At 53.8% G+C, this 12,486-nt stretch overlaps 1 protein-coding gene across 2 annotated transcripts; it reads right to left on the bottom strand.

Moving 5' to 3' along the window:
* LOC109285392 (zinc finger protein 383) lies at positions 1–12,191 on the bottom strand. 2 transcript variants are annotated; one of them, XM_019496320.2, is made up of 8 exons: positions 12,096–12,191; positions 11,152–11,624; positions 10,833–11,043; positions 10,378–10,632; positions 6,461–6,636; positions 5,008–5,134; positions 3,481–3,597; positions 1–2,953 (listed from the first exon to the last, which is right to left on the bottom strand). In XM_019496320.2, the coding sequence occupies exons 2-8, from the start codon at positions 11,533–11,535 to the stop codon at positions 1,830–1,832; spliced, it is 2,394 nt and encodes a 797-aa protein (XP_019351865.2). In that variant the 5' UTR covers positions 11,536–11,624; positions 12,096–12,191; the 3' UTR covers positions 1–1,829. The 2 variants fall into 2 exon arrangements, with proteins under 2 accessions (XP_019351865.2, XP_019351866.2); XM_019496321.2 differs by having other exon boundaries at positions 10,378–10,479.
* Between the last annotated feature and the right edge of the window lie 295 nt (positions 12,192–12,486).

The following is a 12,486-nucleotide window of genomic DNA, read 5'->3' as shown; positions in this document are numbered from 1 at the left end:
TGAGAGTCATTCAAGTCACAAGATTTATTTCCTTTACAAAAAACCTTTGCAAGATAGGGCAAGTGGACTTGTCAGGACTAGTGGAAAAGGGATGAAGGAAAGACTGTGCTTGATGATGGGTAATTCACTTCTTCGGGTAGCCCCTGTTGCAGAATCGCTCAGTCGAATAACTTTGGGAGTAGCAAAGGGACCTTGATGGCAATAGTACAGCGTGCCACATGTCACTCAGTCTCTCTCACACTCTTCACAGGACAGGCAACACTTGCTAGGGCAGCTACCTCCTTCACCCCAACAACCTGCCTTTCATCCATGCCCTCTGCCCAGAGGTTCCTTCCAAAAGCCCCCAGGCCAGGGTCCTGGCTGCACAGCAATGCCCCCGGTGCAACTGGCTCCTGCTCCCAATCACTGGAAACAACCCTTGGATCTCAGTGGTTTCACTGGAAGGGGAAGGAGCTAGGAAATCGGAGTCCTTGGTCCCTGAAAGGGGCTCCGTTCCCCAGTCCATTAGTACGTCATGGAGAACAGGTAACGCCTATAGGAATACCATGTTTAGTTTGGGGCATTACGAGCAGAGAAGGCTTTAGAAACAACGGGGCAGGGGAAAGCAGGATGAGGGGAGCAGCAGGCACCCAGGCATCATGATACATCATTGTGGAGAGACTGAAGGACAAAACCTGCAGAATTGGGCTCAGGGGGAGGCAGCAACATGGGCATGAGCTTGTTTGCAAAATAGGTTATATGAGGTGGGAATCAGGGTGGAGAGCAGGGATGATTTCCCAGCCGTAAGTGTCCATATTCTTGCAATCCAAAAGCCTGACATACCAGGAACCCGGGACCCAGGAGAGACAACCCAAAGTCTCCAAAGCCCACCCTGCTTGCAGGCAGAGGCTGTGTATATGCATTTAATGAATGTGGCCTGTTGTCATGGTAGAAAAACTGACTCGGAGCCAGGTGTAGAGACCCTTGAATGCTGAGGTCCTAAATAGTGAATAGCTTGTAGTGCTGACACTGCAGCCAGGGCAAAGGGGTTGGGACTGTGCACCCCTCTCAGTATACTCTGCAGCTCTCTTAGTCTGCCTGGCAACAGATCATTGGTGTGAGTAGGGGGTGCATGTGAGTGAACGTCAGTGCATGCCCTGCAAAAAGTGCCGCTGATACTGCCGGTAGTGCCTGCAGGTGGTCACCGCTCACTGCCACCCCCCTCGCCACCATCGGCTTCTGCGGATGGTGACCAACAGCTGGTTGGCACTTGCCATCCCCCTGTCCCCGCTGCTGACAATGCTGTGCCACCTGTGGGAGCTCACCACTCGCCGCCACCATGCTCCCACTGCCGACAGTGCTGGCGCTGCCTGCGGGAGCTCTCCGTGCCCCCCTGTCCCCCCTGGCCTCTGAGGGCACACGGTGGTCATGCAACAGATGGCAATAGTGCATAGGGCAGCCCTGATAAGCTAACCCAGACTGCCCATGGTCAGCCTGTACAGACATTTGCTCTCCCAGGAGCAATTCTCCTGGGATTGATTTAACCCAGGTAATTTTGCTCCTGGAGCCACCATATTTGCCCTGGGAGGAAAATCCTGAACATTTGTACACTCACGCCGTCTTCTGGGAGAGCAGAGACTCTTGAAGGAGAAACTGAATGTCTGTGCATGGCCAGAGATTTAACCCTGGTTGTTCCCAGGTCATTTTTCCCCTGGAGTGCCCATTTTTACTCTGGGATAAAATATCTGAACATGCATAGTTTCTCTTTGAAGAGCAGTGGGTCTCCTAAGAGAAATGATGTCCATACGAGGCCAGAGTCACAGCTGCTCCTGTGGCTGGATGCGTGGATGTCAGGCCAGGTGCTCCTGGCCTCCGAAGCCCTTCTGGCTGTCAGGACAGCTGAGCGAATTCTCCCCCAAGTGGAGGCGCCGGTGCTTGGCCAGGTGGGAAGCCTGGTTGAAGCTCTTCCCGCAGTCGGGGCACTGGTAGGGCTTCTCGCCTGTGTGGATGCGCTGATGCCGAGCCAAACTGGAGCGGCTGCTGAAGCTCTTCCCGCAGTGGTCACAGCGGTGTGGCCCTTCCCCGGCGTGCACGTGCCGATGCCGCGCCAGATCTGAGGGGCAGATAAAGCTCTGGCCACACTTGGCACAGCCGTATGGGTGCTCCCCGGAGTGGAGGCGCCGGTGCCGGGCCAGGTGCTGTGGGCGCCCAAAGCCCTTGCCACAGTCAGGGCAGCGGTGGGACTTCTCCCCTGAGTGGATGCGCCGGTGCTGGGCCAGGTTGGAGGAGCGGTTGAAGCGCTTGCCACACTCTGGACAGCGGTAGGGCTTCTCACCTGTATGGATAAGCCGGTGCCGGGCCAGGCGGGAGCGGTCACCAAAGGTCTTCCCACAGTCCCCGCAGCGATGCAGGTGCTGCCCGGAGAGGAGGTGCAGGTGCTGGGCCACGAAGGTCTTCTCGCACTCAGTGCAGACAGGCAGCACCTCTCCCAGGTGGAGTTTGCTGGGGGTGGCCGGGTGAGCAGAGCACTTCCCGTGCTCGGGAAGCACACGTGCTCTCTCGTGTAAGGCCAAGTGCAACAGGCACTCCAAAAACTTCCCGTGCTGGGCTCGCTCTCCGTGCTGGATAGCAAGTTGCTGCTTTCCCCAGAGGTCCCCCACCCCAGGTTCGCTCGGCTGTAACTTCTCTTGCAAGTGAAGCTTCATCTCCGGGACCTTCAGCTCCTCCACGCCTTCTCCAAACCTCTGGCTCTCTCCAAGCTCTGCCCTCATACTGCTGTGGTAGACATCTGGAGAGGGTTCCTGGCTCACGGCCATGTTGGCCCTCTGCTCTTCAGGTGTGGCCTGCCTTTCCTGCAACTGGCCTCGCTCAGGTTTCAAGAAGAGCCTGTCCCCGGATTGCCCTGTGGAAGTCTTCAGAAGCTCCAGGGTTTCCTCAAGAGGCTGCTCCTCTTCCCCGCTGAGCTCCCCAGCACCTGGGAAAGGGAACCTGGATATTAGTCCCTGTCCTGCTGGGGAAAAGTGGCTATTCTCCTAGGCTAGGATGAGCCTCAGAGCAGGGCTCGGCCTTAGCCCCTGAGCACCCTGTGAGAATGAAGTTCACTTCCTAGGCATCCCAGTCTTGGGGATGCAAGGGAGGTGTGGTGTGCCATGCTACCTTGCCTTTAGGCAATCAACTTTGAATCCATTTTCTGTCCTAGCTCTGAACCCATCTGACCGGGGAGAACTGTGGTGCTTTAGACCCACCTGGATGAGCTGGTCTTGTCTGCACACACCAGAAGGGAGGGTAATAAGAGCCATGGATGACGGGAGATTTCATGCTCCCACAGCACCCATGAGGCGCAGTTGCCTGTCCCCATATTACTGAATTGCAAGGAGTGGAAAGGAAACCTGCCTGGACAACACACGAGAGGGGAAGCCCCTTGGGGCAGCAGTTCAAATTAGGTTCACAGGCTTCCAGCTCCTGAGTGGGAGGCAGGGCAGAGGCACTGATAAGACTCACCTGGGGATGAGCCCTTGGACCACGAGTTTTCTCCGCAGTCCTCATCATCCCAGACCCAGAGATCCACCTCCCCTCGCTGGATGCGGCAGATTAAGTCTGGCATAGGACCTTGATAGCCTGTTGGAAGACGTGCAGAAAGGGTGGGGATTTTTGGTGATTCTCCCTCCATTGCCAAGCTGGGATGTGCGGGAGGGAGCCAATGGACTCAAGCCTTCTACTGGGGGCTCGGAGAAATAGGGAAGGCGGATGTTTGGGATGAAAAGAAAAGCACTACAGGCAGAAACCCTAACAGATGATGGTCTGTGTCCTCCAGGTAAGCAGAAGGATCGTCATATGTCATGGGCGGCATCAACAACGCAGAAGTATATAAAGGAGGTAAATCTCACAGTAGCACCATGGAAAACGGGCAGAGGTGCAGTGATATGTGACACACCGGAAAGAAAGCCATTAGTATTATATTATACACACATACACACACATACATACAAACCCACACCCATGTATATATACACCCCCCTACACAAACACATACACACACACACATATATAATATATATATATACACCTATATGCACACACATATATAGATATATATACACACACACAGAGATAGATAGATAGATAGATAGATAGATAGATACCCCTACACCCACACACACACATATATGCACCCCTACACACACACACACATATATATAGATATATATACATACATACACACAGATAGATAGATAGATAGATAGATAGATAGATAGATACCCCTACACCCACACACACACATATATGCACCCCTACACACACACACACACACATATATATAGATATATATACATACATACACACAGATAGATAGATAGATAGATAGATAGATAGATAGATAGATAGATACCCCTACACCCACACACACACATATATGCACCCCTACACACACACACACATATATATAGATATATATACATACATACACACAGATAGATAGATAGATAGATAGATAGATAGATAGATAGATACCCCTACACCCACACACACATATATACATATATATAGATATATATACATACACACACACAGATAGATAGATAGATAGATAGATAGATAGATAGATAGATAGATAGATAGATAGATAGATAGATAGATAGATACCCCTACACCCACACACACACATATACACCCCTACACACACACACAGATTCACCTCTATACACACACACACACATATATGCTGTTGCTAAAATGTTATAAACAGTGCATTGGAGATAGTGCAGAGATGCTGGGAGGGCAAAAGGAGATCATCCTGCAAAGAAATTGCTGCACATGGAAGCACCAGAGGTTAGACCAAGAGGAAGACCTAAGCAAAGTAATGTATGAAAACACGAGAGACCTGGGCAATGAGAAAACAGTGGGAGAAAGTGGATTGAAATCACCATCCCAAACTTCGTAACAATGAGACTGTAAAAGAACAAGGAGAGGAAGGGGACATTGCCAAGCTCACACAGCTCCAGGGAGAAGCAAGAAAGAGAAGGTTACCCAGGGAAATGAGGGCTTGGTAATTCCTCAGCATCTGGTCCCGGTAAAGCCCCTTGTCTCCATCTTCCAACCGTTCCCACTCCTTCCGCGTGAAATACACAGCCACATCCTCAAAGGCCTCCCGGAGCTGCGGTCACAAGGATTACACACTTAGCCCTATCCAGCCCCCACAGCCCTGAGCCTTACACTGCACTAAAAAGGGTTGCCAGCTCAGCTCTGCCAGGTAGGGATGCAACACTCTCCGGTATTCAGCTGACATGGGATGTAGATACATCTCGGAGGACAGAAGAGTCCATTTGTCTGCTTTAGACCATCTCATCCAAAGAGACGGCACAGCTACCTTCTCCACTGGCACAGGCTACTTCACTGCAAGAGCCTCTCTACTGCAGGCACCCTGTGTGTCCCCTGGAGAAGTTGGCTTCACGGCAGTAACTCATAAGGAAACCCCCCTGCCTGGAAGAGGGGAACACAGAGATTTATCCTTCTCCACCAGACACAACCCCAGGGACCTTGCAGGGTGGTGTCAGGAGTCTCCCTTTGCTTCCCATGTAGCTCTGGAGGCCCTAGAGTCTAGGGGGAGGATTTACTATCCCCATACAACACAGGGGACCTCTTGGCAGACGTCCTACCTAAGCAGGTACTGCTGCAGCCTTCCCTGACGTGCTGGACGGAGAAGTGGAAAAAGGGGAGGACTAGAGACAGAGATAGGGAACATGAATTTCTAATGGCTTGGGATAGGGTTGGGATTCAGTGCAGAAAAAATCAGCTTGAAAACAGAAAAATGAGATAACCGCAGCAATCCAGCTCCACTCCCAGAAACTGCAGCATGACAGTTCCTGGAGTAAGAAAACATCTGGATTTCACAAGGCACAAAGCACAGCTCTGGGCCTGGAGGGGATCCTTCAGCTGAGATGCTCACAGCCAATGCTCAAACACCACTGGCAAGGGGACTGGGGCTAGGGTTCATTTCATTGTCTTATGGGTTGTGCAAACACCGGTATTCCCTGTATCCGTCATCCATACCAGGTTGAGGCCTGGTCGGGGTGTGAGTGCTGCAAATGTGGTGTCGTGCTATGTTCCCATGCACAGCTTCAGGCTGTGCCACGTGGGCACAACTGGAGCAGCTGGCACGGTTTATACCTGACCCCAAGTCCCCGGCATGTAGCTGGGTCAGGCAAGAGCCGCTCCAGCTGTGCCCGTGTGGTCCAGAGCAAGGACAGCGCGGCACAGACCTGGCCTGGCCGTGTGCTGGGGACTCGAGGTGGAGAAGGAGGTGCAACGAGCTCCTGAGCTTTCCCCAGAGTCCCTCCCTGATGGCATGGTGGCACGCAGCCTCTATCATTAGGAAAGCTTCCTCTTGTGACTTGTTAGGTCTCTCTGATCCCCAAATCCTTTTCCACACCCCTGGCTCCTCATGGGCTCTGTCTCCAACTATAGCTGGGCCCTTACTCACCTCCATGCTCTCCCTCTGCTTTGCAGGCCTGCCCTGCCCCTTCTGCAGCAGGCTGGGCTCAGGTGTCGGGAAGCCCCTCTCCCCCAGTCTCCCTGGGGATGTTGGCAGCAGCTCCAGGCTTGCAGGCCCTTCCTCAGGAGGCTGCTTCTCAGCTTTCCTCAGGGTCACTGCACCTGCTGGGAGGGGTAGAAAATCCACAGGTTGCACCCGGTGCCGCTGGCCCAGGGAAAGCCCTGCTACCCTGCCAGGCTAGTACATGCTTAAGCCAGCTCTGCATGTGGGAGAGCAGAGAGAAGGCAACCCATGTCCCACAGCTCTGGCTAATAGACCTCCACAGCCATAAAGGGGGAGATGTAGCCCCAGCGACTCAGCGTGGCAAGTGCAGCACCATGGTGGAAGAACAGAAGTACGGTGCTGGGTCACACCAGTGGTCCCCATAGCCCAGCAGTGGCAAAAATGGATACTATAGCATAACACAGGTGGGGCTATCTTATGCCTTGACATAATGAATTAGCTATTTTGTGTATCTCTGGGTGCATCTACATGAGACACTACTGCGCAGTAGTGTTGGGGGGCACTAACCGTGACGTGACGCTACTGCGCAGTAGTGTTGGGGGACACGAACCGTGACATCGCTACTGCGCAGTAGTGTTGGGGGCACTAACTGTGACATGATGCTACTGCGCAGTAGTGTTGGGGGGCACTAACCGTGACATGACGCTACTGTGCAGTAGTGTTGGGGGACACGAACCGTGACATCGCTACTGCGCAGTAGTGTTGGGGGGCACTAACCGTGACGTGACGCTACTGCGCAGTAGTGTTGGGGGGCACTAACTGTGACATGATGCTACTGCGCAGTAGTGTTGGGGGGCACTAACCGTGACGTAACACTACTGCGCAGTAGCATTGGGGGCAGGAGTGTTGTGCAGTAGCTCATTGCTGCTATGCAGTAGCATCCGGAAAAACCATGCAGGGACGTTACTGCGCAGTAACACAGGGACGGTACTCCGCAGTCATTTAGTAGTTGGTGGTGCAAGTACTAAATGACGGCGCAGTAACAACTGCGCAGTCCACCGCTCGTGTAGATGCAGCTTCTGAAGACAGACGTGTGTGACCTATTTGTAACCCGTCAGTCAGCGAGCAGTGAGAGGAAGTGGTTTCATAACCCAGACTCCAGCAAAAGGTCTGAGGCCACTTCCCGAGACAGCAAGATGCATACAGCACATCAGCGAGCGAAATGATTGGATGCTGGTACAGTACCGCAGGAAACCAGACATGCATTCGTAGAATTTAGACGGCATTGTGAAACGCGACTGGGTCATTCAGAGGTGATTAGTTCACTCTCAAAACCACAGTAGCCCGCCCTCAATGAATATAAATGCCTTTTCCCTGTTCCTTTGTTCGGCACCTTTCATAGTTTTACAGACCTCTTATATATCCCCCCTTAGCCTTCTTCTTCCCAAACTGGAGAGGCCGAGCCTTCCCAGTCTTTCCTGACATGGCTGCTGCTCCAGGCCTCTCATCATTTTGGTTGCCCTTTTCTATTTCTACTCCATCCTTTTGGAGACGTGGGCACAGCTGCAGACAGGGCTCAAGATGTGGGCGCACCATGGATTTGTGTATAATGGCATAGGGATGCTCTCCATTTGTCTTTCAATGCCTTTCTTAATGATGCCCAGCATATTTGGGCATCATTAAAAAAGGCATTGAAAAGGAAAATGGCCTCGTTTTTGGTTGCTGCTGTACATGGAGAAGATGTTTTCAGAGTTACCCACCATGACTCTGAGATCTCTTTCCTGAGATGTAACAGCTAGCTCAAGAGCCAGCACCGAGTCTGTCCACTTGAGGTTATTTTACCCTAGGTGCATTACCTTGCACTTGTCAACAGCAAATTTCATTTGCCATTTTTTTGCCCACTCACTTAACTTGGTGAGATCTTTCTGCAGCTCCTCCCCATCAGCCTGGGAGTTGATTACACAGAATAATGTGGTATCATCTGCAACTTGGAGATGTCACTGTGCACCAACATTTCCAGATCATCGGTTGAACAAAACAGGACCTAGCACAGATCCCTGGCAGCACCCTGCTTGTGACCTTCCTCCATCCTGCAAAGTGAGCGTTTGGCTCTACCCTGCGTTCCCTATCTTTTAACCAGCTCTCAATCCACAAAAAAGGCTTTCCTCTAATCCCAGGGCAACATTTAGGAGGGAAAAAAAAGCCTTTGGCGAGGGATCTTGTTGAAAGCTTGTAGAAAATCCAACTATATTATCCCAATTGGATCCCACATGTCCACGAGCTTCAAAGAAATCCAGCAGATTGGTGAGGCAGGATTTATTTCCCTTTATGAAAAACGTGGGCTTTTCCCCAGCACATCCTATTTGCCCACACGACAGCTGATTTTATTCTCTATAATAAATCCTACCCATTTGCTGAGGATGGAAGTGAAACTCACTGGTCTGTTGGTCCCTAGCTTGCCTCCGGAGCCTTTACTGAAGGTGGGTGTTGTGTTAGCAACCCCTCAGCCCTCCGACACAGGGCATTTGCAACTGCAATTTCACCACGGAGGTCCTTCCGAGCTCTTGGGTGAACGCCATCTGATCCTGGTGACTTATTGGTATTTAGTGTATCAATTTGTGCTAAAACTTCCTCTGTGGTGACAGCAACGTGGCACTTAGACACGTTGTCCTAGCTCAGCAACCTGCTGCTGTTTGGCATGTGAGATGTGTGGACTTAACCTCGCCAGCATCCGCAGGTCTGCTTCTGGCTCCCCTGCTTTCTTCTTCAAGGCAGTATGCGTGATAGCCCACTCTGCGGTTGTGTCAACCCCACCCACATGCTCTTCTGAACCCATCGGTTTTCCCAGTTTTTTGGATTAAAGACTGCTCTCCAACTTTGTAAATTTTTACTGGCAGCAGCCTGGCTCTGGTCTGGTTTAGGAGGAGCCTGTCTTTTCGGTACAGATCCCTCTGGTTCTCAAAGGTTAATCTGTTCCTTTTAAACCTAAACCTCTCATCCCTGCACCGTCCTGGACGGAGAATCTGGACTCTGCGGGTCTCTCTGGCCTTGCACGTGGAATAGGGAGCATTTCAGAGCACACTACTGAAGAGATCCTGCACTTTAACCTCCTGCCTAGCAGCCTAAATTTAGCTTGCAAAACCTCTCTTCTATGCTCCCCTATGTCACTGGTCTCCATATGGACCAGTGCCTACTACCAGCTGTTGTGGGGGTCCTCTAGCTTTGCCACCAGCAGGCAAGCCACCATGCAGTCCTCCTGGACATCACACACCCAGCTATTTATGTGCCTAGTGATCAAATCCACCTGCTTCCTTCTATCTTATGGACTCCCCTCTGTCAGAGGAGTATCCTCCATACAAGAGGACATTAGGACATGATCTGGAAGGTGGGTCCTAAGTATGGGATCATTTCGCTCCATTCCAGCTCGATGCCTTCCAGCCTCGAGGCTCTTCTCCTCTTCTGTCACTTGGGGGTTGCTATAACAGAGGTGGGACTGATCTATAACATCCCTGAAAGCCTATAAAGCTCTCTTCCCCCCAGCTCCACCACCTTCACCTCAAGAAAATGCACTTGGTCTCTCAGAGCCAGCAGCTCCTGGCCCCGGGTGCACGCACGCAAAGCCTAACCCAGGGCGGGTAATCAGACCAGGTGCACTCAGGGCAATAAACTGGATAGGATCCACCCTGCCGCTGGGCTTTTCCCTGTCTTTTAAGTGGTAGAAACTCATTGTGCTCCCTTAGGGAGGCTTTATTTAGGGGCTCCCTTAGATTAGAAACCTTGAATATAGGCATTGATTTGACTCTGCATTAATTGCAGCTAAATATTAAACAAGGGATGGAAGGATGCCTATTAAAAAGCATGGATGCCTTTTAAAAAGTTTGGGCAGAAACATGGCTCCTTACCTGCTTCTGGAGAAGGGTGTTGTCTAGGGAGCAAGGCCAAGGAGCTTTCATCTGCTGAGCAGTCCCCGGTCTCTTCAGTGCCGAGGGCACCTGGAGCAAATCCTGCTGAACGGGAACCAGCCAAAAAGTCGCCGGGGAAACCTGCGCTGGCCCGTTCTCGAGCACAGAGGTCACGAGAGGCGTGATCGGACCACAACCGCTGATTGTGACCGTGGTACAGGGCCCAGCCAGGAGAAAGGATCTTTCTGTTGGGTGCTGCACACATGCAGTGAGAACGATCAGGGCCCTGAAATGAGCTCCTGCCCCATAACAGAGATCAGAGCCCTGTCCCAGCCCAGCCACGTGGTTATAAATGCTGCAGCCTTGTCGTGGGCAGGGTAGAGATTCGAGCCTCCTGCCCCAAATGCTGAAGGGTAACTCAGGCACCAGACCCAGGCCGGCAGCCAGCATCTTACCTGACTCCTGCTGAGCTGGGAGCTCGTCTCTGGGGCCATGCAGCAGCTCCTTTGGGGGCCCTGGGGTTTTACCCCATCCAGCCTCCTCCTGGGCCATGTGCTCAGGATGCAGATGTGGCTGCTCCGGCCAGGAGTCAAGAGCTTCCCACAATGCCTCCGTGGGCGTCATCTTGTCCGAGGCTGCATCCTCGACCTTCACACGCACCGTGACCTGGGGACAAAATGACCGTGTCGCTGGGAGAAATGGGGGTGGGAGGAAACATCCCCAGACACACGGAGACGAGAAGGCAGCATTGAAGTGGGGGCAAAGCGCTCTCACCTGGATCTCCTTGTCCTCCGCCTGCTCCAGCTGAAACCCCTCGGCCAGGGCCACCGCCTCGGCGCAGGTCTCCACATCGCGCCCCCACGCCCAGCTCTGCATCTCCCGGGGCAGGACAGCCAGGAACTGCTCCAGCACCACCAGCTCCAGCATCTGCTCCTTGCTGAGACGCTGGGGCTCCAGCCAGCCCCGGCACAGCTCCCGCAGGCGGCTGCACACCTCCCGCGGCCCCGCAGCCGCCTGGTAGTGGAAGCCGCGGAAGCGCCGTCGCCACGTCTCCGGCGTGGGGAGCTCATTGTCCAGAGCCAGCTCCGAGGCCGGGGCCGGGGCCAGTGCTGGGAACAGGGAGCTCAGAGCGGGCTCCGGCCCTGGCTCAGCAGCCATGGTCTCTGTCGCGGGAGTTTTTGCCCCAGCCGTCACTCTCCTGCCACTCACGTGCAAGGCCTGTCAGCAGTGTCCGTCTCCTGGGGCATCTGCAGGAAGATGAGATGAATCTCTCCTGTGACGGGTGAAGTGGGACTACAGCCCGGACTGACGGCGCCGGGGAGCTCCCCTGACTCCACCGCAGCTCAGGCCCCACCTGCCCCGAGGTGCAGCCAACCCCACTCCCTGATGGACCCTCCTGGCCCCCAGCCCGCATGCTCCAGGGTCTCAATAAGGCCCCTGCCCTACAGCGACAGGCCTCGCCTGACCCCACAACCCCCCGCACTGACCTGCCTATGGGTCCACACCTCGTCTCCACCACCCACACCGTTCCCCCGTGCCCCACCGGTTCGGCAGCTGGGTGTAGGGATGTAAATAGTGCAGCTCAGCCCCGCGGTGCCCTACCCCTGCCCAGCACTGACACGGCACCCACCGCTGCCTGCCCTGCCAGACCCTCAGCCCCTTCCCCCCAGCCCTGCCGCTGCCCCTCACTCCTGACCCACAGCCCCGGCCGCGCTCACCCCCATCCCCGGGCCCGCAGCTGGGATCCCGGCTGCAGAGCTCCCCCCTCCTGCTCCCGCTGCTCCTTCCTCCTTCTTCCGGGGCGGGAGCTCCCCGGCTGGGTCCTGCCCAGGCCCCAGCCCCTTCGTCTGCTGGGGATGCAAAGCAGGGGAAAGACCCCTGCCCTCCCATCCCAGGGAAAACCATTGTTCCTTATCCTGTGCTTCCCCTTCCAGCCGCCCCCTTCCCCCAGGCTGCCCTCCCCATCATATCAAAGAACCTGGGAAATGTCTGCCCAGGCTGCATCACAGCAGAAAAGAACCAGTGGCTTGCAGCAGACAGCAGCCAGGAGCCCACAGGGTAGTCTTCTTGCAAAAAAAATATTTTTTTTTAAAGCCTGGGTTGCATTAA

This window comes from Alligator mississippiensis, chromosome 7, assembly GCF_030867095.1.
Source record: "Alligator mississippiensis isolate rAllMis1 chromosome 7, rAllMis1, whole genome shotgun sequence".
NCBI classification, from domain to species: Eukaryota; Metazoa; Chordata; order Crocodylia; family Alligatoridae; genus Alligator; species Alligator mississippiensis.
The sequence above is the reverse complement of the archived record's forward strand: the minus strand, read 5'-3'. Positions and strand labels throughout refer to the sequence as shown.